The sequence below is a fragment of the Dothidotthia symphoricarpi genome (assembly GCF_010015815.1).
Source record: "Dothidotthia symphoricarpi CBS 119687 unplaced genomic scaffold P153scaffold_1, whole genome shotgun sequence".
Taxonomy (NCBI): domain Eukaryota; kingdom Fungi; phylum Ascomycota; class Dothideomycetes; order Pleosporales; family Dothidotthiaceae; genus Dothidotthia; species Dothidotthia symphoricarpi.
The window spans coordinates 1,646,769-1,673,103 of record NW_022985008.1 but is presented as its reverse complement, the minus strand read 5'-3'; the positions used below and the strand labels follow the sequence as shown (position 1 = coordinate 1,673,103).

The window sequence follows — 26,335 nt, the reverse complement described above, 5'->3', positions numbered from 1 at the left end:
TTAAGTAAGTCTTTTAGTAACTTACTAGTAGAGCTCTAGCGCCTTTATATCTTTATCCTAGACTTTAGAAGGTTGCCTTAACTAGTACTTATCTAGAATTCTATTAAAGCCTTTTAGGTTTAACCTAAATACTACCTTAATAGGGTATTCTCTATATATAGAGTATACTTTAGAGTTATATATATATTTAGTATATAGTAATAATAGGACCTAGTTATTCTGCTTATAGTTTATATAGATATGTAGGTATGTTTTAAGCTTCTAGTTTAGCCTTTTAGTCTAACTGTTAGTCTAGAGGTAGAATACTATACTTAGGTAATAGTTAATTTTAAGGTAGTAGTATATATCTAACTAGAATTAACTAGTAAACACTAAGCTATAATCTAATAGTAGAGTATCTAGAGGTCCTTATTTTAAGAATACTTATTTAAGAAGTAGTTTAGCTACCCTCTAGAATAAGATTATTTTAGTTATAAAAAGGTAGTAGATATACTTACTAAACCTATTTACTAATACTAGAATTAAATTATATATATTCCCTAGGTTATCTTTTAACTTAGGTAAGTTAGTAATAAAGTCTAAGAAGTAATATTACTACACTATATTAGGTATAAGGAGAGGTACTAGTATCCCCTATAGCTTATACTATTAAATCTTATTTAACTAGTAAGTAGTATACCTTTTAATATATTTATAGATATCTAGTTTAAGGTATAGCTAGTAATACTTCCTTATAAAGAAATCTCTAGTCTTCTTAACTTTATAATAACTTTCTATAGAATTATTATAGTTCCTTATAAGTATATTTTAGCGTAGAGTAATATTATTAGGAATCTACACTTTCCTGCTTCTATATAGGATACTACTAGGGTTAACTTCCTATAAGGTAGTACTCTTAATTACTCTACTGTCTCTCTATATTACTAGTGCTTTATTTACAGGATAGGCCTTATCCTATTCTTAAACCTATCTAATAAAATTAGAGAGCTATTCTAGAATTTCTAGTATATAAGTATTTTCCTCTTATACAGCTTTATTTATAAGGTGTATAGAGGCTAAGACCTAATTATTAAGCTTATAGTCTAATACTATAGCTATATTAAAGTCTTACCCCTAAGCTTTAAATAATTTAGATTAACTCTAACTATTATAGCCTATAGAAGGGCTGTTAAGAGCTAAGAGTAGTATACTGCTAGTAGCTAAACTACTATTAGGGAATTTCTATTTAGGGACTATTTTAGAGGGTTAACAGAGCTATACTAGCCTACTCCTAAGGTAGTCTTCTACTAAAATTGCCTAATTAATTAGTTAAGCCTTAAACTTTTAAAGGGTCTATATTTAAAGCTTCTATTAAAGTATAGGTAATATTATATTATAAAGTACCTATTATTCTTTAACTATAAGGCCCTATATATAGTTAGGGTGTCTTAAGAGACTATTAGCTAGGTTCTCTAGTTCTAGCTTATATTTAACTTTAAAGTTAAATTAAGCTAGCTCTTCTACCTAATATACTTATTTAGGAGAGAGTTTCTTTATAGTTATAAAGTACTAAAGGTTATTATAATTAGAGAGGACTTAGATTATTAATAGAGTATATTTAAGGTAGTATCTCTACTGCCTAAATAATTCTATAATTATAGAAAGCTCCTTATTATATATATACTATTAAATTAATAGGCTAGTAAACTTATAGCTCTAGAATACTACTAGCTTCTAATAAAGGTTAGTTACTAGCTTAGACGTTTAGGGCTAAAGTAAGATTACTACTATAGCAAAGTCTAATATATTAGTTAAAACTATTACTAGCTTTACTAGATTAAAGTACTAAAGTATAGGGGCTTCTATAAACTTTAATTAAATAAAGAGAAAGGCCTTATAAACCTTATTAGACTAACTCTATAGTTAATACTATTTTATTAGACTCTTTTAAGTTTTCTTTAGGTTTTTCTTCTCTTTCCTATCCGCGCTAGCTCCTGTAGGAGCTAGTGCTAAAGACTAAGCAGCTATTATATAGTCTACTAGTAGGTATATAATACTAGAGTAGTTATAGATAAATCTTCTATAGAAGTTTATAAAACCTAAGAACACTTAGATATTCTTATATTCCTTAGGCTCTAGCTACTTTCTAATAGTTTATACCCTTACTAGGTCTATAACTATACTACTAGAGGTAACTATAAAGCCTAGAAACTCTATAGATTTTATTAAAAAGACGTATTTACTTACCTTATAGTATAAGCTCTACTTAATAAGCCTATTAAGGATCTTCTTAATATAGGCATTATAATCTTCCTTATTCTTAAAGTAGATTAAGATGTTATCTAGATATACTATATAGGTATAATCTACTAGGCTACCTAAGGCTCTATAGATATAGGATTAGAACGTTACTAGTACGTTTACTAATCTAAAGGGCATAACTAGGTACTTAAAATAGCTATACTTTATTTTAAAGGCTATTTTCTACTTATTACCCTCTCTAATCTATAGCCTATAATAGGCTTTATAGAGGTTAAGCTTAAAAAAGATAGCTACCTTTAATAATTAATCTAATATCTTACCTATAAGTAGGATAAGGTATTAATTCTTAATTATAACTTTATTTAGTCTATAATAGTTTATATAAAGTCTTATTATTCTATTAGCTTTTAGTATAAAGAGGATTAGAGTACCTATAGGTAATTTACTAGGATAGATTTATCTCTTCTTCTAGGCTGTATTAAGGTAGTCCTATAAGATTTCTAGCTTACAGCTAGAGAGGTTATAGATAGAGAGATTTAGGACCTTAGTCTCTAGCTCTAAGTTAATAAGGTAATTATACTCTTTATTAGGTTAAAGTATACCTGCTTAATACTTACTAAATGTAAGCTACTTATAGTATAGCTTTTCTAGTATAAATTTTAATTTATTTAGATTAGGCGTATTATCTTTAACTACTAGATATAGAGTATCTATCTTAATATTATTAGTTAGGATATAGGCTATACCTAGAGGTAGTCTAGCCTAATTAGAGTTCTTATTATATATACTAGTAACTATTTAATAGGCTGCTATTTCTAGTAGCTAGGCTAAGTCTAGATAGTTCTATACACAGTAGTAAAGATAATTAATAATCTCTAAGAACTTATTCTTTAACTAGAGAATCCCCTTTTAGTAATAGTACTTTACGTCTTAAACTATATCCCCTTCTAGTTATACTCTACCTATAGGTATAGGTATTCTAAGGTCTCTCTATAGGAGTTCCTTATATAGGGCTTTCTAGCTACTAGGCAGAAGCTTATATACTAGATTACTAGGGTAGAGGATATACGCTCTTTCTTCTAGACTTATATTATCTAGTAGTTATTCTGTAAAGAGTAACTAAATTCTATTAGTATTATCTACCTATTATTTAAACTTACCTATTAAGAAGTAGATCTTTAGATCTGCCTCTTATAGCTAAGAGTACCTTAGTATAAGGTTATAACCTATAAAGTTTACTACCTAGAATATCTAAGAGCCTACTTCTTTAGTAGTTTCTCTTATATTACTATATAAGAGTATAAGTTTATATAGTTTAAGAATATTTAAATAGTTACTATTAATAAAGCTTACTACTAGCTTCTAATAAAATAGACTATAAAGGAGATTCCTCTCCTTAACTATATATTAGTTAATAATATTAATCTCTATACCTAAGTTATATAGCGTATAGAGGAGTATTATAGACCTATTAGACTCTTATAGAATTATAGTAACTTTAATATAGGTTTATTTCCCTTTTAACTCTAGCTCTAGCTGTAATTAGAAAAGATTTATAATTAGAGCTTTTCTTTTCCTAAGCCTTAGCTCTTTAAGTCTTAGGGTTAGTTAGTATTAGTTTTTTAATTTAGTTTCTACTAACTCTTTCTCTTATTATCTTAATTATTACTAGTATTTACTGCTTACCTACTGCCCTAGTTCTAGGCCTAGGGTAGAGCACTAGTAGATTAGTCCTAGTACTATCTTAAGAGTTTAGAGTTATATCTTTTCTTATAGCTACCTTAAGTTAGAGAGGTAGCTATTTATTTAGGCTTTATAGAGTCTAATAGTTTTAACTCTATCTTTATACCTACAGTAGTCTCTGTGTTACAGAGAGCCTACTTAAACTCTAACTATTTAGTAATAGTCTCTAATACTTTATTACGCTAAATCTCTTATTAGTAAGCCTTAGAGGCCTTTACCTATACTAAGAAGATCTTTAACTTATTATCTATACTACTATCTATAAGCTTAAAGAAGCTTTAATAGAGTAAAAATTCTCTATAGTTTAGGTATAGCAAGAATACGTTAACTAAGTTATTAGTATACTACTTAAAGTTCTAAAACTTTAAGTAGTTTTTATATTATATAAGAACTAAGTCTTATACTAGCTTCTACTCCTCTACGTAGATATTAGCCTAGGTATAAATTACCTCCTTATTAATCTTTTATTAGATTAATTCTTAGTGTACTCTATATTAAATAGTACCTATTACCTAGTAAGTTCTAGTTATAGAGTCCTCTAGTACCTAGGTGTACTTAAATACTATATCTATATCCTTAACCTACTAATCTACTTATTAGAGAGTAGAGACGTAGGATTCTATACCTAATTTAGGCTTAGAGTTTACTATATTAAGTACCTTAATTAGCCTTTCTACTGCGTTAGATACTAACTAGAAAAGCTCTACTAAGGCAGCAGAGCATTCTAGGCCTAAGTACTATAAGGTAACTTAGAGATATCTTTCTAGAATTATAATATATTCTAGGCTAGCGCTTTAAAGTTATTCTTCTAGGAGCCTATCTAAGATTAATTAAATATACTACTTACTACTTAGTAGGGCTACTTACGCATAGATCCTTAGAGGTAATTCCTAAGGAGGTTATAAAACGCTAAACTAGTAGATTACCCCTAGAACTCTATTAATACTGCTTTCTAGCTATATTCTAGAGAGAAGTGCGTAGCTTATTTCCTTAATTAAGAGTTATCCTAAAGGGTTCTTATATATTTTCTTAAGTAGCTAGTTCTTTATTAGGAAGTAAGTTACTTTCTACTTAAAGGTTTCTCCTTCTTTATCTAGGCTCTTTATATCTTTAACGTAGGTAGCTAGGCCTTACTCTAGGGCTAGATTGCTTTTAGTCCTAGATAAAGATACTATTAGGCCCTTCTTAGGTATAATATTTTATTCTCTATAAGGAGGCATTATTTTTCTATTAAAGAAAATAGCTTCTATTTATCTTAAATTAACTGCTCTTTCTAAGGAGGAGTATAAAGGATTTAAATTATAAGGGCACTATAGATAGGTAATTAAAATATAGGACAAATAGGTATTTATTAAGAGATTAGATAAATCCTTAGGGTGTAAGCCCTAGGGATTTATAAGTACTATATACTAGAGCTCTAAGGGCCTTGTGCCCTTAGCCTAGAGGTCTACTAAAGGTAGGCTGACAGGAGCTTAGATAGAAATACCTATAATAATACTATAAGTAATAAAAATAACTAAAATAATAATAATATATTTAAGACTAGTATAAATAATTTAGATATATATAATAAATAAACTAGGTCTTTATAGGCTTACTATAGTATCTTAAAGAATAGAGCTTTAGCTTAATAGCTAATAGATAGAATATATATTTAAGATTTTCTCTATATTTACTTAGAGTATATATAAGTAACTAGTTAATATTATTATAAATTTTCTAGTTTAGCTAAAGGCTTTCTTAATTAAGTACTTTAACTTAAAGTATAGAAAAGTACTTTAGAAGACTTTATTAATTACTTTTATACTAGTATATAGATTTCCTTATATAGGTAAAGGCTTATTTAATTAAGAATTTTAATAAAAGGTATAAAAAAGTGCTTTAAAGATTCTTACCTATTACTCTAGTAGTAACTATACTAGTAGTCTAGTCTAATACTATAAAAAACTATATACTTTAGGCTATTAAAAAGGCTAGTTTTAACTTATTAGAATTTTCTTAACTTAAAGAAATTATTATTATAATAGAACTAGAGTTTACTATATTATATACTTTAAGTCTTTATGTAGTATAGTATAAAATACCTAGTTTATAAATAATAATAGATTTATTATTTATAATATAAGTAGTAGAATAGTAGATCTTATTTTATATAAAATTATAGGACTTTAGCCTACTACTATTAAAGAGGCTATAGTAGGAAGTAGTAATAAGTATAGTAGTAGTTTTATTAATTATATATTTTTTATAGCTATTAGAATATTAGCTAAGTACTATAGACTTTATAAGATTTATTAGTATATATACTAAAGATATTCTTTATAGATTACTATTTAAGAAAGTAGTTAGAATACTATAGAACTTTACTTTAAAGGTTAAGAGTAGCTTTTTAAAAAAAGGTATACTATATAGCCTTATATAGTACTATATATAAATCTATATTATACTTAGTAGAATACAGCACTAGCTTTATAACTATAGCTACTATAGTAGTAATTATAGTAACTATTATAGGTAAACTAAGGAGTATAGACTTAAAAGTTTTAGGTTATTAAAGTAATAAGCTAGTAACTATAGTAGTAGGTATATATATAGCTATAATTATAAGTAGTACTACTACTACGTCTACTATAGCTATAGTAATAGCCTTAAGCCTAGTATACTTATTTATATTTATACTAATATAATATAGTACTAGTAGCTAATGTATATTTATACTACTTAGAACTAAGATATTATAAATATATTTAATTACTTAGACTAATATACTTTACTTATATAAAGTATTATCTATAAAGTTCTATAATAAAGAAGCTTATAATAGTAATAAGTTAAGTAGTATAGATATTTAATTTTTTACTATATACTTTTTTATTAATAGTAAGTAATTTATATTATTTATAATAGAGCTATAGATATAATTATTTCTTTTTAAATTTTGTATCTTTTAAGTAGTTTAATTACTTTATAGCTTACTCTCTCTTAAACTCTCTATTAGGCTTAAACTTAGTAATTAGTATTATAAAGTTAATATAGTTGTCTACTAGATACTTTATATAAAATAATTATATATAACTATACTAACTTTTACTATAGTTAGTATATAGAGTCTTTGCCTTTTCTAGAAATTATATAGAATATTACTATTATTAGTACTTAGTATCTAGAATTATAGTATAAGGCTAATAAAGTAAATCTTATTTAATATAAAGTATTAATTATTAAATTTTTTTTAGGTATATTATTTATTATTATAAACCTTTAGGTATTTATAAATAGATAAGTTTATTAGTATTTTATATATTAAAGTAGAAGCTGTAATAATAAGTATAACTTATATAATAGCTTAAGTAAATACTACTTATTAACTACTATTATATAGAGCTTTTCTTCTTATAACTTTAATAAATACTATTTAAATAGGTAGGTTTAAGTAGCTAATATCTTTAAAATTATAAGTATTTTTATTATAACTAAATATTACTATAGCTTAGGCTATATATATATAACTTTACTTTTATATACCTTTACCTACTTTAACGTATTTATACTTATTTATTAACTTTAACCTTTTAATTTCTTTAACTTAGAAATAGCTATCTTTAATTATATCTTTTATTATTTATAGTCTTTATATTTTATTTAAATAGTAATTAATTAGTTACTACTTACTTTTATACTTATACTAGTTTTAATTACCTTTTTACTTATAGTAATAAGTATAGAGACCTCTACTACTACTTTTTATATAATAGTATTTACTATATATTTTACCTACTTTACTTTATAAGCTAACTTTAATTTAACCTTCTACTTTTAGTATTAATAATACTAATTTTAGTTTATAAGATAACTATATTAATAGCTACTAATAAGTTCCTTTTAACTATATATTTATATATAATAATAATAAAGTAGGTTTTTTTATAACTTTAAATAAAGTAAGCTTAGATATAGCTATACTACTAATACCTAGTACTTTTTAAACTAGAATATACTTTTAATAGTAACTTTAAGCTATTTTAGTTAAAACTTACTTCTTTTTATTTAATATATACTACTATAATATCTCTACTTTAGGTATTTTATATAGTCTAAATAGTATTCTAGCTATAAATAATTAATATTATATTATTATAGATTTTTAGACTAGCGCTAAGCGTAGCTATATAATCTTTATAATATTCTTTTTATATTATACTAGTATAGTAGGTTACTTAAGTAATAATACTATTACTTAGTACTTACTTAACTATAGTAGAAACCTAATTATTATACTTTTTACTATTAAGTATAACTCTAACAGTATTATTTTCTAGCCTAGTATATTTAAGTTAAGTAAAAGCTTTTTTATTATTAACTAGTATAAAGTTATATTTTAAGCTGCCTATAAATAGTTTACTTATAATTATATAGCTTTAATATAGTATTTAATCTATTAGGTACTATACTAAAATATATAATTTAGTTAAAGCTTAGAAAAAAAAAGTAGTAATTATATAATAATTATAAATAAAAGTTTATTTTTACTTATTTTACTCTCTTTTCTTTATAAAGATTTCTTATATAGTAATAATTTAAAAGTAATAAAGTATATAAATCTTTTAATATTAGTATAAATTACTTAGAATATTAGGTAAATTTAGCTAGATATAGTATAAAAGTATAAATTTACCCTTATACACAGTATAATTTTACCTAACCTAGTGTATTTTACATTGACACAGTACCTTAGTGTAATTAATGTTCTTTTATACACATAAACTACTTTGCAAACGTGAAGGATAAGAATAGAGTTAATAGGAAATACTATAAAGGTTACTTAATTGCGCGTATAGTGATTTGAGAGACTAGCGTCTTTCAAAGTGATATTCCAGCGATCGCTGATAAGGGATGGAGAACCTCAGGGCTAAGATGTGAACAAGACAAGCAACAAATCTTACCACTATCTGGGGCATCTACACCGCTCAATTAAACGTTGTCTTTGGCGATGTCGAAGTAATGGGATGTTACTTGATATTATATCTGACGATCATATAATAAGATATAAACCGCGTGTCCTCTAGCTACGCACTAGTCCAATTGGGAAATACAAGGACCCCGAATGCGAGGAGCATACCATAACGCACGCTTGAACTTGTCGCTCTAACTTTAAATCCCAATGTTTTGAACAAAGCAGGCAATTAAATTCAGCGAAAGAACAGTGATTGACAAGTGTCAAACTTAAACCCGACTCGTGTCGGGATTTGAATTTGAACTCGCCCAGATGCGGCTGGATCGACCTAAAGCGACCAACTGACGCGCTAATCATAATGATCTCTTACCTCTTTCACCGGACGCAAGTGGCTGACAGAACTCTGCAAAAACACGTTCTGCTTGGTCTCGGTGTGGGGTTCTGCGCATGCGGGATCAAACGATAACGCACGCTCCTCCGGAGTTGTGGTGCTTGAGCGAGACCTCAAAGCAGCAGTGGGATGTTCTCCGACTCCATAAGTCCCGGGGTTTCGGGACTCGCCATACTCTGTGAGGTAAGGTTTGCCATGCTATGAGCGGTGGTTTCCAGATTGTGCAACTGTTGACACAACAATGACACTTCACAGGACCTTAGCGTCAGCTAAAACCAGCCCATCACCGGACGCTAATGTGACAAGTGACACGCGATCAGGGCCGGAATTTTGCGGATGGTGACAGATGCAGGTGAGCTGTTTCTGCTCAGTGACAGCACGGCGCTGACGACAACCAACACATCGTTCCGACATACCTACCTCTCGTGGTTCTCTAAGTCATCGAAAACAGAACATCTCGCAACATGTTGCGTTCTATCAATACTCGTTAACAGACGGCATGATCAAATGGAGCCAAAAAGACAACAGAGGACGCAGTGGTCCAAACTTTAGGCTGATTGCAGCCGCTTCGAGTGCATAAAAGCTTTGCATAGCTCGTCATGACGATAGGCTTGCAAACACAGGAAACCGCTACACGGCAGTCGCCATGAACGATGCGAAGCCGCATCGACGTTGGGGTGACAGCTGTAAGCGGCCGAAGGTAGAAAAAGCAAGTACAAGCGACAGGCGTAAGGCACGTGTCGTGTGGCGGCGTGGCCAACTAGGTATCAAGGCCGCATGCTAACGTTCTATGGCGAAGCGGGTGTTTTGACGTCCGGTCGATGAGCCCAAAGCGGTTGAGTTTTCGAAGACGTTAGAAGAAGCTGCTGATTGGTCATACACAGCCATTCAATAGCCTTTGTACAAGCAAGAAGATCACAGGCCCCAGCGAGTGATTGCGTCTGAAATCGAGGACTCGGTTAGGACGGCTGAGAGAGCGCTCAACATTACGAATGCGCATGAGAGATGATCATGGTCTAGTGAAAGGCCTCCCAGTGGTGAACGACGCAAAATGACTCGAGAGATGGTGGGAGATCGAATCAATACTAGGCTGCTTCGATGTGGAGACTATACTCGGACGCCAGCCGTTAACGTTGGTAACTCCAGCGGTCGCACCGGTGTGCATCGGGTGCAAAGGTTGACGAGATTGAAGGGTTACAAACACTCGATCATGTCGCTATTTGTGGATCTGTACCTTGCCAACGTCGTTTTGACATCTCGAGCTAGTGAAAAAGATTTGTTTCAAGTCAGTTTGATAGGATAAACATAGACAGAGGCTGTTTCCGCCTGATGCTTTGATGGGTTCCTAGTCTTGAGTATTTGAAAGCCTAGCACCACATGGTGGGTGCACTTGTCATGAGTCTCCAACCCCAGATGGTATGACGTTCACGTCTCAGTGAACAGTTGGTTTTACAAGGGACAGACGTGAGAAGAATGCGCAGCCATGATATCCAGATATGCGATAATCGAAAAAGCTACTGGGGTTAGGAGACCTTTCCTGCGAGCATGAAACAAGATCAATGAAGTTTCATGGTCATACAGGATTTATGCCGACATTCTGTAGATGTGCTAGTTCCCAATATGAATGGCAATATAAGTGGCAATACTGATGAATCAATGTCCGAAGATATCATTGACCTTGTGGTAATCCTCGAGACGCATTCGATCGCAATGGCGATCAAGTAGAGGAGTCTTGATTGTAAGGAAGTGAAGCGGATCGTACAAACTGAATGTGATACGATCGGCACCACGTTTAAATGCGCTGTTCCCGCCGATGAGTGGTGCATCTGCCGGTTAATGGGAATCCGGACTTGCTCGTTCCAAGGACCAGGTCGATATTGCTGCTGTGCGCCAGGCGACAGACAGCTGCACTGAAGAAGCAGATGAGATCCCGATGCCTGCAAGCACCCGCAGCCTGTAGCATTGGACACGAAAACCCCGCCTACCTCTTGAGAAACTGGCATGCACGAACATACTTGCGTAGCCGTATTTCTGAACAGTACGTACTGGAGGTTAGGTCAGGGATAGCGGGTGTTATATCCGTTTGGCAACAGTGCTTCTTAATGTGGCACATATGTGACCACAACGTTTTCGTTTTCGTCTGGCCATCATCGAATATATTTTTGTCAAAGAGTCTGACTCGACGCACGTCGCATTCGTCAACTTCATGGTGGCCGTGGAACCGTCCGCGATGCAATGTAAGTTGATTTTCAGAAAACAAAGGAAAGAGAAGGATGAAGTATGCGCTTCGACAAACGACCGTTGTGTGTATGTTAGCTAGGACATGGACTCCGAGCAGTTCCGATAGGTTCGGCAGACATGTTGTTATACTGCAGATGCGAAAAGGAAGCGACAAGTCGAACACCAGGTCGAACACGAAGTTTGCTGAGACGGAGACTTCCCTGCTAGGTCGACCCTGCTTTAAATAGCGCGTGTGACGGAACTGTGAAACTAGATTTGGGGTCACTGCGAGCGCCAGATGACGCCGTGGCCCCATCTGGATACAGCAGTCGAGGGAGGAATTGGCGGACGATGAAAAGATGGTGTTCTCTGGATGTAGGAGACTTTTCTGCAGCTGTGTGATGGAAAGCGTGAATTAGTGCTTTGGCATAAGGGGTCTTCTTATGCAAAACCCTGTATTCCAAGTTGAGAATCGCGAATACGGCCTTCCGTCTACGGCACTGACAGCGGCGTTGTTCTAGCTAGATTTGAGGGCGAGACGTGCCCTGGAGCTAACCTCGAATGACGACGCTACTCAAGGCTGGCAACCCCTGTAGGACATGGCGCAAGGCGCAGAAAAGGGCCTTGGCGCTATGAAACAACACCCACAAGAAAGGAGTGACAGACTGTCAAGGTGGTTGACTTTTGTTGTGCGACAAGGCCAATGTGGCTTTTACCATTACTGTCTTAGATTGTACGAGGCCTCACCATGACTGCTGGGGGCTTACTTTGCTTTTTCCGGTGGTCATTGACAGAGCGGTCCCGAGGGGAAGGTTGACCCTCGAACCAATATCCTGGCGTGGGCAGTAACCTGGTATGGATTCACCTCACACAAGGACGGCTGCACGTCGAGGGATAGAGACTCGCATTTCCTCGGGGCGTCCAACAGGCGCATGGGCGACGTGCCTACCAGATCTGAAGATGCGCAGAGGGGGAGGTTTCGCAGAGTTGGGTAGCTGCCACATGGAGGCCGCGCAGAGTTCGTCCGTGCTCAGGAGCGCAGCCTTTGATGGGCTGTCTGCTGCTTGTCGCAGCCTTGTCGCATTCGTCTTCGCACTCCTCTTCGACTTCGCACTGGTGACTTCGCCGTAGTGAGGTGATGGCTGGCGCAAGGCCTGATCGGCCGGCTAGCGGGATGGACGATCTGTCTCTCGGGCAGGCACGACCCCAGATCAAGGAAGGCGTGCATCCCTGTCGCGAATCACGACGGAGCCGCCGTCGCGACATCGTCGCACCCACCCAACTGCCACCAGTAGACGGCTGCATCTGTCAGTCAGCTGTCATCCGCCCGCACCGAAAAGGGGCTTTATCCACCCGCTGCAGACATGCTGAACGCCCATCTCCGCACGTCGTCGCTGCCGCCGTTGGTCGTCGCACGTGTGTGCTTGCTTGTTTGTCGCGTGGGGGCGTAATTTCCAAAACAATAACTCGCAAGTGGTGGTCTCATCCCAGAAACCTCTCGTCTGGTCGCGCATTCGCTGTTTGAGCGACTCTGCGCGAGTCACCCAGTAGCCCAGGGTCCGCTGTCTTCGGGTCCCCTCTACTCGTGCTAAGGGCAGGCATATGTCGCCGTCGTGATGATCGCCTTGATATGGCGACTGGCAGCTGTTCCTATTCCTGTACCCCCGGGCGAACGCCTTTCTCCCTTGTCCCATCTCTAACCTGTCTGCCGCAGCGTTAGCCGCGTCCCTATTCGCGATACCACAGCAAGTCTCCCGCTCCTGGATGCTGGAATGGCTCCGTTGCACTGCTACACACTTTGCCAATCACTAGTCACCAGCCACCAGCCACTGGTTTGGGCCTGCGGCAGCTCTGCGCCGCAATATCTACGCTGAAGCCGGCAGCGTGGCTCCAGTGTAGCACAACATGCCACCATGGCCGGATTGTCCTCCGTCCTGGTCCAAAGTAGTTCAATGGCCATGTCGTTCCAGCTGCAACCGCCCCTCGACTCATCCATGGTCATGTTCCAACTGAGCCCTGCTCACATTAGGTCACATTTGCATACTGAAATACAAGCAATTATACTGGCCCCGTGCCACGATCCTGGTACGCAGAGGTTGATACCTAGGAAGGATTCGTACGCGGGCAGGTCGTCGCGATTCGCGACCCACATGCCAAGACCAAAGTTCCTTCTTTGGGCACAGAGCGGGCAGCGAGCAAGGCGTGAGACGGTGGCTGAAAGACCAGTCGCGCCTTGGCCGCCGCTTGCTGTCTTCGCGGAGGAACGTTGACGGGTTCTCTGCGGCGGCCAATGTGTGGGAGCCCGGATGAGGTAATCAGCTAGCTTTGACATGGTGAATGATGGGTCGAGAAGGCTCCTGCATGTTTCTACGCCGAGTCAGACGCAGTAAGATCTGCAGTGATGCCGGTCTGCTACTTCTGCGGCGAGGGCTCCTGGGCCCACGCTGTGTACGGTCGGAGAATTAGGCCAAAGCCTAAATCTCCTGTCAAAAGAGCAGACGTCGTGCTAGACGCGCCGCCTGTGCTCCGCTAACACCTGCTGGCATTCCCCTGGAGCGTTGTCCAGAAGTAAGATCGCGCCGCATGGTTGAAGTACGGCCCGTTGCAGTCTTGCTTCGCCCAGAAACGCCTCCTTTGCTCATCGTGCTTTCTGCTTCTTAAGCGCCTTGCGCCCGTCATCACCACCTTGTCTACCTGACTGCGAACTGCTGCGTGTCTGTGCCAGCCCCATCTCCCCGCTCGCTCCCAAACTTCGACATAACATATCCACTATCCACGGTCCACTTGTGCTTGGGTTTCTCGGCTCTAACTCGTTGATCCCGACGATATCCTCTGGACAGTGGTCGTTTCAACCACAACCGTGGTTCATAATTTTTTTGTCTCCCAGTTTTACAGGCTGGCCCATCCAACAACCGTTTTGCCCATCGTCACCGTTTTTTTAGGTAAGTGCATCAGATCAGTTTCTAGGTCATTGGTTCCGTAGAATCATAATTTTTTCTCGACATGGATCGACCAATGTCTCCCGTCAGTTAATCACTTAGTCACTGATGAGCCTTGGTTCGAGTTCCAGTAAACGTGCAGACAGATGCTCACAGTTGTCAGAGTGTATTTAAGCAGTGATTGCGCCGCACCTATGGAATATCTTTCGTTGCAAGATATTCCGCATCGCCATCGTAACCCGTTGTACTCAAACAGGATGTCGTCTTCAAACCCACCTGAGAGAACATCCGCAAACGTGGCTGTTGCGGTAAGTCAAGAGCATGCTTTCGCTGCTGCGTCTCCTCCTCCATACGCTGCTGCGTCTCCTCCTCATCCTACTCCTCCCCCTCCCCCTCCTCCTACACTCCCTCCTCCTCCTACGCCTCCTCCTCCTCCTTCATCTCCTCCCCGTCTCCCCCAGATGCATCCCCACCATGGGGATGATTACCCCTACGTGGACCCCTTTAGGCGTTCCGTCACACTCGTTTACAGCGTTGGACGGACAACCCTAGCCGAGAGACGAGAACGTAAAGCTCATCGCCCACAGAATCGTCAAGGCAGCACGCCCCCAGTGCAGTCTGGAGAGCAACACTTCGCGGCCAGGCTCCCATCATTCACAGAGGTACGTACACTCCTATCACCTATCGTAGTCCCATTGCTAAACCGCCCAGTTCCTCCACACCACCCGCGTACCAACACCACCACGGACACCATCTCGCCAGCTAGGCTCGGCTCCCACTTCTCCGCCAAAATTTGATGACATTGCCTGGCAAGACCCTGGGCGGAGACGCCATGACACTCTCGGCGATATCTACGCGCGCTCGTCTAATCATCCGGAGTACTCATCTAGAGACCCCCGGCGCAGCAGTTCTGCAATCGACCCTGCCCTTATCTCACAATACAGCTTGCTTCAAATTGCGTCAAATGGGACAAGCCCGCAGGACCAGCAGCATCACCACCACCAGCGTTCAAGCGTACCCTATCCTGCACATACATCCACAGTATCTCACGGTCATCAGCCCACATCTCCAGGATCTCAAGCTTATGCCACATATCACATGGGTGATGGGCTTTCGTCCTCTGCACCAGTGCATCCTTCCATGTTCCAAATGGGTGGTGGGCCTGTCTACGCAGTTGCTCGTCCTAGCTACCAACCTGGATACCCATCGCAACCGTACGACGTTCAATTCCACCAGCACATTGGCCACGACCCTAATGCCTTCACCAGGAAGCGACGAGGCAACCTTCCCAAAGAAGCCACTAATCGCATGAAAGAGTGGTTCGCTGCAAACCGGGTGTCGCCTTATCCCACCGAAGATCAGAAGTTGGCCTTCTGTCATCAAACCGGCCTGTCAATGAATCAGGTATGTAGTCACTTTTACGTTTCTGCGGGGGTGTGGCATTTGACAGTCATTACACATTGCTACGTCTGCCACTCCTGTCTCTGACTGCAGCTACATTCTGTCTTCAGCGTGCTGTTGGCATATGTAGCAGTGTCATTGTTCCCTTGGTTCTCGCAGATTCGGTCCCTCAGCAGCCCTCATTCAGTTCACCAGATGCTAACTACTAATAGGTCTCGAACTGGTTCATCAACGCTCGGCGTCGTGCCCCACAGAAGGAGCAGCGCGAGCGAGAGGCCAAGCAAGAGGCCAAACAAGGGTAGTTGCATGCTCTAGTCATGTACTGTGGTCCCTGTCCCCGTATCTCTGCTCTTCCTGCGAATCTCTAGTTCGTCAGCACTATCGATCAAGATAGTCTTGCCCAACCCATGAGCGTACAGTGGCGAATTGCTTGATGCTCAGGGGGGGATCACATGTGGTAGTAATATAATCCCTTGCAGCAGGTGCTGTAATGAACTCATGTTTGCCATACTGCGTGACTGAAACATTGCAAGTGACAAGACTATGGACACTGCACTGACATTGCTTGATCAGCCCAATTCTTCGGTGAGCTGGTCGTATGGCGGGCTTGGATTTCAACAGCCAGGTCGTTTTGCACCTCGTACACTCCCCTCGTTAGGCCTTGGTGATCTCCATAGTGCGTTGATGCACTAGCGTCTAGACTGTAAGAGTAGGTCAAAGTATCTAGACTTCGCTATTTTTTGTTCGACCAGATTCTAACATATTGGATGGGTCATGGCATGGCACTAGTGCTCAGTTGGTTGGTTGGTTGGTCAGTCTGAGTCGCTTCAATCTGCATCACACACACGCATGCGGCGTTTGGGCTGCTACCTAATCCCTTTCCAGGCATTAAGGCTTGCACTTTGCGATGAGGCTTGAGGGGGACATGTAGATTATTTGCTGTTTTACGTGCCGAAAGGGAGGCATGGGGTGAGATGGGATAGGATGGGATTGGGGGCCGCGTGTTGGGTGGGGAGTTGGGCTTGGTTGGCTGATCCGTCTGAGTTGGGTTAGGTTAGATATTGCGTGGGTATGGGCTGGGTCGCTGGAAGCCTAAGGATCGAGTTGAAGACTGAGCGCTTGTGATGATGACGACTGGTAGGAAAGGGAGTGTAAGCAGATGACGCGCGCATCGCATCGCATCGCATCGATGGAGCGAAGTGACGATGGACCCTTGCGCGATCGTCGCTGGGGTGTCTTGCGTCCCCTTGGTTTGAGAGGCAGGGTTCACGGCAAATGGGAATGGTCTGGGCTGTGGGTGATCTACATGTAGCGAGATAGTTAGGGAGCGGGCCGAAGGGTAACTAACCAAGTCGTCGGCGATCAACCGCAGCTTATCAGGTTGCATGTCTATTATGACCGAGATCAGACCGTGTGGGAGAGGGGCGGTGGAGAAGGAAGAGATTGCGGTTCCTCATTTGCATTGACTCGCACACATCCTCTTTGCTCTGCTTGTACAATCTATCCTGGAACATGGTATACACTTTTGGGCGTAGGAACGACACGCCAAGGTAACCATTTTCCCAAAGAAAAGCAAACCACTCCTTTCAGGAACGCTTGTTTAAGCATCAGAAGATTAGACTCCTTGCATACTAGCCCGCAAACTGTACCAAAGACCTCGTTGAGAACGCCTCATTATCAGCACCTGGTCCTCACCGATCCATATTGGTACCATGTTATTGCTCTTTATAAAGACCGTGCCCGCGATGCAGGCCATTCTCATTATTACAGCGTCTTCTCAACCGGACGCATCGTCATCCCCACTATCTCCAATGGCGTACCAGTACTGCTCAATCGCACATCGAAGAAATTCCAAGTCCGCGCTTCGTCATCACGCTGTGGGCAACAGTGGTTCGCGATATTCGACGAGCCGTTGAGTGTTTGACCATCGTGCAATACGAGAAACGGCGGGGTAATGCACCCGAATTAAAGAGTTTGAGAGTTTGATTGGGCGAGAAAATGGATACGAAACGATAAATGGAACCGCTAAACGGGGAAATGAAGACGCGACGAAACGGTCCGATGTCCAGAGTAAGAAGGGTCGAGCTACGCCATTAGCGGTCTCGCGCAGAATTGCTGCCCGATACGGGAGTCTGAAAAAAACATAATGAAGTTTGGTTGAGTAAGAATCTTGGCCTCAAGTCGAGAGCATGATATTAACCGTGGATACAAAGATAATCGCGTGTCCGCTCCACTAAATACATACGTACGTGGGTATCACATCCAAGACGCCAGAAAAATGCTAGAGTAATTATAGAAACAACAGACTTAGGAAAGGATTGACAGGCGAGTGCCCGGGTTATCTTTCTCATACTGCCTCGCCATGTCGTATACGACTTCGCCCCACTCAAACTCTCCTCTTCGACTCTTCTGCTTGCATGGACTCATTTTAGTCGGCAGAAACCAGTCGATTGGGCTGTTACCCATTGTGTCTTTCCAGCCCTTCATAAGCCCTGTGTACCACGGATGCTCATAAGGCTTGGTCTGCATTACAACATATGTACGTCCAGCACTGGGCTGCACAGTGCAAAGAACAGGCCAATCCTCACGGGGTACCAGATTATCAGGTTCGTCCTTGGAAGGTGTAGGAGGGGTTGGTGGGACGCTACGATCGCGCGGCATTCGTGATATCAGGAAGGCAATGTTGTGAATACCACCGCGCTGGATGCCTTCCACAGATGTGTAGTTGATCATCAGGTTGTAGCCCGTCATATAGGCCATGGTGGAGCCGAAGATGAAAAACACTACTGGGACAACAAGAGCCGCTATCCATGTTCCCGGTCGAGAGTTCATCTATGATGAGTCAGCATCTCATCGGTACCGAGTCGTGAGGCCTGGTGGATCCCGCGCACAACTCGAGCTCTCACGCTCCTCCTCTAGTATGTATGACGTCTGACTCACTTTGGATGCGCGATCGCTGAAAAATGCCGCAGCTACGATGAGGGAGTATAGCGTATACAAGGAGCCACAGGTAACAAATTGCTGGAAGAACTTATGACTAGACTCGGCTACGATGCCCCCAGCCCAAGGGCAGTAGTGATCCATCTTTCTTACGCAACGTCCCAACTCTTTACAATGATGCGTCCTGTCCGGCTTCCAGTTGTGGCACTTGTCGCACCAGAGCGGCTTTCCCTCGTAGTCACAGACGTACGCGTCGTACTCGTCGACCCACTTCGCTTTTGTGTTTCCTTTCTCGGTAGAGATATCGCCGAGCGGAGTGAGGTCTTGCTTGGACCATATGACTTGGACGAGGCGCATCCAAGCAATCAGTAATATGAGGAGCAGCAGGGCATAGAGGACGATGAGCGCGATGCCGGTCGATCGTCGGGGTTGGATATTGTGATTCTGCCGTAGGTCGTTGGAGGGGTTTATCAGGTACTGGACGCATATCAGGTAGACCAGAACCCACGTCTCGAAAGCGATCGCGCCCAGTTCGATGAGCGGTACGATGACGGACGCTGCCTGGCCAACGCCCTGCTCGACGGCTGTGTTATCGCGCGCATCCGATTTCTGCGAGCCCGCAACCGAGGGCGCCATGATGGGAGGTGATCACAGACAGAGGAGAGGCTATGAGCGACGTTGAGGGTCGCGCCGAGGAGGCTGGCGATCGCGCGCTGCCATGGTGTTTGAGAGGAGTTGTTGATTGGGCGTGATTGGCAAATAGGCTTGGCAGTAGAACGTCATTTCCCACAACATAGGTCAACCTTGCAATTGAAACTCTGACAGTGAGTCGTTGTTGCTCATCGCGGCCTCGAGCAACGCTCCACATGTGGCATTTCAGCCTTGTTTAACCCAGCCTTGGTGCCTCACACTCCTCTTCTCAGACAACTTCAGAAAGCGGGCCAAGCCAGCATGCTGCGATCGAGTCATGGCGTGCGTCACCCCTCAACAGTCTGGCAAGGCATACCTCATCGCTCAGCCTTCCTGCTGTTCCCTCTGGTTCTCTGTGATCTTCCCTCACACTTGACGGCAGCCAGCGCCTTGAAGATGACCACTTGACCACACCCGCACTCTCCTCGTCTACCCATGTTAAGAGGCCGCTCAAAGGCTAGCCCAACAAGCTCACCGCGATGCTCAGCCTTCCCTCGAAACGCCCTTCCACGAGTTAGCCCGGGAACTTGAAGGACTTGTTGCCAGTTTTGGCTACTTTCTGGCCCCCAGCTGCATATCGTTTATCAGTTCTGTGGGCTCGAGAGCATATTGTGTATGCATGGCAACACCATCTCCTATGTGAAGACGCCCTGGTAGTCTCGTCTGATCTGCAAGGCTCTGAAAAGGTATTCAAGAGATATAAAAGCTGCGCCCTGGGAGTGTGAAGTTGTCGACCAGCAGTTCACTCACCGCAACTACCAGTGACTGGCAAACCCGAACGGGCAGATCCACTTTTCCCCCTAGGAGTGCAGCCCGATTCAGCCTTGGGCAAAACGTACGACGATTAGGTTTGTCCTGCCTCCCCGTCAGACAGTTGACCGTTCACAGTGTTGGCCGTAGAGCGAGGGACCATGGCTTTCATGGACAATACACAATTCGGTCTTTGCCACACGGTTACGGCTACGGCGATTAAACAAAAGATCACAGTCAATGCAGCAAGAACAATCGTTGTAGCATCATTTTGGATAGATTTCCTCGAGAGATCAATATCGGATTGGAACCTCGTCGGCACCTTCATGTATCATGCAAAGAACCTTTGTATCATTCACCACTCTCAAATATAGACTAGTCATGTCTTCAAGACTCTTTACCCAAGAGATAATATTCATGTTTGGAGCTAGCTGAGGTTGGCCTGACGTTTGACCTGAGATCTACTCTAACGGTCTGCGCTAGTCAACAGGTGTGTTTCATCGGCCGATGTCAACCATCCGTGTTGGGGTTCACAGAACTCCTCGATTCGATCTCATGGCCAGACGAGGGGCCGAGTTCGCCACTTGAGTAAGTAAAAGCATAGCTATCATGTGCTCTGGCTTAAGAGATTGAGTTAACTTCATTCAGATACGCCACACGCCTACATCCCATCAGGCAAAACAGGCAAACGGTTAACTTCAAAGTGATGGCCCCATTTGGCATCCGCAAACGTGATCACTTTGAACATGCTAGAGGAATACCAAGACCCGTCGCCTAGCATGACACTCAGATTCTTCGCACAAATCAACGCTCGACGCCACAAGTGCAGGCTGTTATACCAACGTCGATAGGGCGAAAGGGCTTCGCCTTCCATCCACTAAGGCCACCATGAATTCTGCCTTTGTCAGCAGGACCTGTCGCTTCACTCCGACAAACGCTCAGATCCACGCGTGATTGCACGAGGCCCTCGCTACGCAAGTGTCGTCATCGTCGGAACTGGCCTATGCTGGCCCTTTGGTGGCCATTGTTAGTCTGTGTTCTTGACCGAGTACGCTTTGCTGCCTCAGTAATACGCCTGCCTGATTGATGTATGCCTTCGTTCTCAGCTCATAGGTCCCTCGTTGTCTCGTGAAGTCCTTGGGGCTTTTGCAGGGTGCTTCAAAAGAATAGGTATTCGTTAACATACAATATGCTTACTTTCCAAGTATCTTCACTTCAGCACATCTCAGCACATTTCAGTCAATCTGCTACTCAACTCACATCCTTTCACATTCATCTCGTTTCCTCAAAAACAAAAGCTCGCCCTCTTTCTTCTCATTCTGTGTTTCACACACATCCAATCCGGTTTCGCAACGTTGCAGCCAAAGGTTCTCCGATTCACACCGACAATGAAAGAGAATAATTGCGCTCTCGTACCCGCAAATTTGGCTGCTCGCATACCATCAATGTTCCCAGCAATTCTCGACTCGCTCTCTCCAGATATCACGTCCATTCACTATTACGACAACTACAACAATATCACTACCGTATGCAAGGTCATCCACGACGAACCAGACGATACATTCGGAAGCGCGCCGTTGGATGGTGAACGAATTTGGTACTGTTGCGGATGTGGTAATGGTCCCATTGGAGTTTGGCAGCCCGCCTGTGTGGCTTGCAACCACAAGAGGGACTCAAATTGTCGAGTGGAGGAGAGTTGATTAAACTCATCATCGCTCAAACTCCAGAATTTAGCAACGAACGGCACAACCTGACTGTCCTCCAAGACCTACATTTACACGATGAGCGACGTCTATCCTTATCATCAATTCAGTTTTGCACTCTAGTTGGGTTTGTTGCATGTCGCGCTTGCACATCCTGGACCTGGTTTTCTGTGACGGCATCCTACTTGGATTGTGTCCATGTCCCTGGCACGCTCATTCACTATCGGTATTACCACATTCGTGGGTTTGGTGGATCTCCTCCTGTCAACTTAGCAAGCGTGCATTGGTCGACGCACTTTGCTATCTGGAAGGTTCCCATTTGGCATGCTCAGCATGTTACGTTGGTTATTGTTTCATGGTCTGATTAGGTACTTTTTTGGAATCAATTTTGTGCTATTAGTTGTTTGTTATAACAATATTTATTTTCTCATCATGCTGGTCTATTTGCTCCCGCGGCCAGTCTCCATTCTTGCGAGCTTCTTTCCTAGCACAGGATTTGGAGATACTATCTTAAACAGTCTTGATCTTTTGTAGCGACGTTGTCTCATTCTTTCACCGTGGTTTGATGGAACGATCAGAGAACGCTAAATATCCAGGACAAACCCTCTGCCGGCAACGTAGCCAAGTTTAATCATGACAAACAAGCCAACAATCTTCGGTTTCCAGATGATTCAATTGCACAGATCGGGTTGACAATCCATCTCCACAACGCACTGGCCTACACCGTGGCGGAGCACGAAGGACCTCCACGCCAAGAATTGTGTACTACCCACCAGCCTGAGGACAGAGAAAGCACACCGGTACGGCCGCCTGGAAAGCGCAAGAAGGAAGACCACCCTCCACCGGAACACCGATTACTCGTTTGACATGCTTATCATCGAGTCACCTGGCTATGGCCTTGGCGGCGAAGACATCGATGGAACTTGTCACAAAGGTCCACGAGACGCTTACCTAGCGCACCTACAATATTTTTGGCCGAGGAGTAATTCTTTGCCAATCGTGTATTCCTGCCATACACTATACGAGTATGTACACGCGATATTAGCTCCCGAAGGACGTCACTGACCTGCCAGTCAAGATCGTAGAAAAATCAAGGCAACTGGTGGCCTCTTCACCCCCCTGGTTCAGTTGAACACTCAGCCACAACCAGTCAGTGGCTAACAGAATGTGCGGATTTCCAATCAACTGAAACTGGCAAGTTGAACTAATTCTTCGTTTCAGGGCCCGGCCTCCCGTTTCATTCTGGCGTTTCCCATCGAAGAACCCCAATGGCTAGATTCTAGATCTCGACACCGAGAGGGCCTCTTGGGCAACGTTTACCTCATTCCTTCTATTCGGTATCGCCTCCGACCGGCTATTGTGCTTCGTCAGAAGGACTTGTATCCTCCAAATTGCTGCCTGCAGACTGCCTCACCCTAGCGGCCAGCTCGTAACTTTCTCTTTTCCTTGACCGCTCGTCACTGACTGCTACAGGGCGCAGTAGGTGGTGAATTCATGGCCCAAGCTGTAGTTGTTTTCAGATATAAGAGGCTCCAGAGTACGATGCTCCTTACTTACCATCACACCCTTACCTACTCTAAGTTACCACTGCTCATCTAACTGCAATATCTCAACACTACCACGTCCATCTAAACAATCATCATCATGGCTGCTATGTCGACTTTACAATCTGTCTACGTCCAGTACGACACCCAACCTCCAACGAGTTACGAGCATGCACATCAACACGGCTTCCACGAGGAACGTGATACAACCAGCACAATCCACTCGCTCCTTCGTACATCAAGCGTCACACGTTCGGCCGATATTCTCTTCACCCAGCACACTTCACCACACCGTTACACATCCGATGAATTCATCGCTACATGGATGGATCCTGGTTTCGAACAAGCCCCTACAGATCCAGACGGAGAGGTGGTCTGGTACTGTACACACTGTGGCGATGGACCATACGGTGACTGGCAGCCAGCTTGCGCGGTGTGCTTTGAGAAGAAATAATCGATCGACCGATCTTTCTGCAAACCTCTCGTTGCTTCGGAACGACCGAAACAACGACGATGCACCTATAGTAGACGCTTCGTCGAGTCTACTTCACGTGTTGGTTGTCTGGTTCTACACCTCGACCTATTCACGACGTCGCTTTTTGGGTCTCGACGGCTGGACGCAGGCCCTTTCCCTTTTGTATGAAGTCTGGTTGGACGGGTTTCTTCCCAGATGGGCGTGTTTTGTTCCCGTATTGTCTTTCGTTGTTGTAGTTCTACGATAGTGGTATGATTTGGTTTACTCTGAGCATCTCAGCGAGGCATCGGTCGGTGTTATGTTTTATTGGCGCGGTTCTTTTTCCAACTTGCTCGAGGCAAGGTTCGCATCTTTAGGGTTCAGACAATTGAAATATCATCATTTGAAAGTTACCCTAGCTTGTGCGGTTGTCTCCTTGGTTCGCTACTGATCTGATTGTTGTCTCAACTTTCTCTCTTTCCAATTCCTCCCAGCATATCAGACCTGGACCCTCGATTCGGAAAATAAGAACATATCTGCAAATCCATAAACACGTAGATTACTATGTGAGATACTATCAAACACCACGAACCCATCACTCCGCCACTAAACGTCTTCCAAAAGCTGAATTCGAAAACATGCCACATCCATCTTCCATCTCACCATCCCCCAGCAATTCAACAACCCAGCAACCCGATTGAAGCACCGTCACGCGTCCCAAGCCCCGGGGGACCCTCTTGGCAAGGCTCTCCGCCGCCAAAAAATAAGCCGCGTCGAATCAAGCCTCAGGAAGAAAGCTTGGGAGCGGCCTTGTCCGGCCAGGCAGCCTTGCGTCCTTCTATTCGCACCGCCACACCAAGCGCGATCATATGGTCTACCTACCCCTTGATCCCGCCCCAGACGGCACAATAGTACTACGCAATTTTGTCATGCGTTTGTGTGCAACTTGCGTTGTGACGGCGTGGCGCTTACGAGCTCCACGGGACCGTCTTGCACGGGGCGAGCGCGGGACTTGGACTGGGGTGTTGTGCGGGAATGGGAGATTGTGTCCTGGGGCAAAAGGGCAACAGGGCAAATGTGGCGGTGCGGGAGGCATGTGTGAGCGTTGTCTAACGGGACTGCGGAGTCCTTCTATAGGTAGATATAAGGAGTGTGATTTGGCTTACTCTTTTGTCCATCTGTTGGATTGAGTACACGACGGTTTATTACTATCCTCGAAACTACTCATACCTCCTCATACCTCCTCACTTCTGATCATACCCCTTGCGATACTACGTTTCTTCAGGACTTTTCGTCTGCTAAAGTTCTTGCTCCAACGCCGGATACTTTGAATATCATCCACCTTTCGAGTCCAGCGTATCCTCCTGGAACTCCTGTGATACTCATCGACTAAGACCACCACCCTACTATATCCGCCATCAACCTTGATCATGGGCTACGTCGTATACTGCTGCCAATGCGGCTTCGGACGCAATCCAAACCGCAGCCCTCGTTGCGACTGCCAGCGTCAGCACGCCCAGTGCCCCCAGTGCAAATTGGAATACCACGACAAGAGGTGGAAGTGTTGTGCCTGTGGCCATGACAACAATAGCGTTGCGATTGATGCGAGTTGTCCGTTTTGCTCCAACCATTGGATGTTGGAATGTTGTAGGACGTGGACGACTGTACAGAAGATGAATTAGGGGGAGACCGGTGGGAAACCTACAGAAGGAGAACACGAATGGAAAGACGTAAGTAGATGGTTTGTTGATTATCAGCTGGCACTGTGCTGACGCATGTAGTTACATTGACATGGCGAAATTGGGAGTTTTGCTTTGGCGGATATCGGATTGGCGTTTTTGGATTTCTGCTGGATTTGTACTACTGGGTCTATGTTCGTCTCTTCGCGAGTCGTTTTCATTCCAGACATTTTATGCTTGTTGTATTAGTATAGCGTTGCAGTTTGGGGTCTGGGAAACGTTCAAGCGTCGCATCACTTGTAGATACCCTATTCCATCTCTTTGGCCACGAGAAGAAAGGTGTACGAGCTCTCTTGCCGTGTGCTATTTTACCTTTTCGTTTCTTGACACTTACCTCTCCAGCTGATTGTTGCCATTTTTTCATAGTCGCAACCTTCATCCATGACGACTGATGACTGACCCTCGTCCTGCCTGAGGCTACTAGTGTGAAGTGGTGAAGTAATCGTAAGTGGCCTCGCGTGATAAAGTCGGCTCAGGATATTCTACAAGCACATTGAGTTGCCTTATTCTGGTAGTCAGCGGCCCTGTATCGCGGGTGCCGGGGGCAGGAACAGCTTCTGTGGGGCTTTGGTGGCGTCTTTTAGGCATGAAAATGCGCCTAATCTTGCTGCTAGTTAGGACAGAGT

At 42.5% G+C, this 26,335-nt stretch overlaps 7 protein-coding genes across 7 annotated transcripts; 3 read left to right on the top strand and 4 right to left on the bottom strand.

Moving 5' to 3' along the window:
- Window positions 1-10,971: 10,971 nt before the first annotated feature.
- On the bottom strand, window positions 10,972-12,053 carry P153DRAFT_13180 (uncharacterized protein). The gene has a single exon (XM_033662050.1). It carries the CDS (start codon window positions 11,863-11,865, stop codon window positions 11,311-11,313), a length of 555 nt encoding a protein of 184 aa, XP_033529339.1. The 5' UTR covers window positions 11,866-12,053; the 3' UTR covers window positions 10,972-11,310.
- Window positions 12,054-12,119: 66 nt separating this feature from the next.
- P153DRAFT_352856 (uncharacterized protein) lies at window positions 12,120-13,881 on the bottom strand (the record flags this gene model as incomplete). The annotated part of the gene is made up of 6 exons (XM_033666403.1): window positions 12,120-12,139; window positions 12,317-12,399; window positions 12,499-12,848; window positions 12,914-13,254; window positions 13,347-13,565; window positions 13,653-13,881. The coding sequence occupies 6 exons, from the start codon at window positions 13,879-13,881 to the stop codon at window positions 12,120-12,122; spliced, it is 1,242 nt and encodes a 413-aa protein (XP_033529338.1).
- A 1,016-nt stretch (window positions 13,882-14,897) lies between these two features.
- Window positions 14,898-16,350, top strand: P153DRAFT_329857 (uncharacterized protein). Its single transcript, XM_033665412.1, has 3 exons — window positions 14,898-15,150; window positions 15,200-15,892; window positions 16,102-16,350. Exons 1-3 carry the CDS (start codon window positions 14,950-14,952, stop codon window positions 16,189-16,191), a joined length of 984 nt encoding a protein of 327 aa, XP_033529337.1. The 5' UTR covers window positions 14,898-14,949; the 3' UTR covers window positions 16,192-16,350.
- Window positions 16,351-18,196: 1,846 nt separating this feature from the next.
- P153DRAFT_278604 (zf-DHHC-domain-containing protein) lies at window positions 18,197-19,465 on the bottom strand (the record flags this gene model as incomplete). Its single annotated transcript, XM_033662962.1, has 2 exons — window positions 18,197-18,721; window positions 18,830-19,465. The coding sequence occupies 2 exons, from the start codon at window positions 19,463-19,465 to the stop codon at window positions 18,197-18,199; spliced, it is 1,161 nt and encodes a 386-aa protein (XP_033529336.1).
- A 3,934-nt stretch (window positions 19,466-23,399) lies between these two features.
- Window positions 23,400-24,510, top strand: P153DRAFT_13161 (uncharacterized protein). The gene has a single exon (XM_033662048.1). It carries the CDS (start codon window positions 23,687-23,689, stop codon window positions 24,236-24,238), a length of 552 nt encoding a protein of 183 aa, XP_033529335.1. The 5' UTR covers window positions 23,400-23,686; the 3' UTR covers window positions 24,239-24,510.
- Window positions 24,511-25,252: 742 nt separating this feature from the next.
- P153DRAFT_362660 (uncharacterized protein) lies at window positions 25,253-25,858 on the bottom strand. The gene has a single exon (XM_033667183.1). It carries the CDS (start codon window positions 25,548-25,550, stop codon window positions 25,389-25,391), a length of 162 nt encoding a protein of 53 aa, XP_033529334.1. The 5' UTR covers window positions 25,551-25,858; the 3' UTR covers window positions 25,253-25,388.
- On the top strand, window positions 25,583-26,092 carry P153DRAFT_13091 (uncharacterized protein). The gene has a single exon (XM_033662043.1). The coding sequence runs from the start codon at window positions 25,762-25,764 to the stop codon at window positions 26,053-26,055; it is 294 nt and encodes a 97-aa protein (XP_033529333.1). The 5' UTR covers window positions 25,583-25,761; the 3' UTR covers window positions 26,056-26,092.
- Window positions 26,093-26,335: the final 243 nt, after the last annotated feature.

Excerpts from the sequence above, each read along its gene's own strand:
- P153DRAFT_329857 (XM_033665412.1), top strand. The coding sequence starts at position 14,950 with ATGCATCCCCACCATGGGGATGATTACCCCTACGTGGACCCCTTTAGG. Across the intron at positions 15,151-15,199 it reads GGCTCCCATCATTCACAGAG|TTCCTCCACACCACCCGCGT; the intron begins GTACGTACACTC and ends TAAACCGCCCAG. Across the intron at positions 15,893-16,101 it reads CCGGCCTGTCAATGAATCAG|GTCTCGAACTGGTTCATCAA; the intron begins GTATGTAGTCAC and ends AACTACTAATAG.
- P153DRAFT_13180 (XM_033662050.1), bottom strand. The coding sequence starts at position 11,865 with ATGGGGCCACGGCGTCATCTGGCGCTCGCAGTGACCCCAAATCTAGTT.
- P153DRAFT_362660 (XM_033667183.1), bottom strand. The coding sequence starts at position 25,550 with ATGGCCACAGGCACAACACTTCCACCTCTTGTCGTGGTATTCCAATTT.
- P153DRAFT_13161 (XM_033662048.1), top strand. The coding sequence starts at position 23,687 with ATGCACATCAACACGGCTTCCACGAGGAACGTGATACAACCAGCACAA.
- P153DRAFT_13091 (XM_033662043.1), top strand. The coding sequence starts at position 25,762 with ATGGCGAAATTGGGAGTTTTGCTTTGGCGGATATCGGATTGGCGTTTT.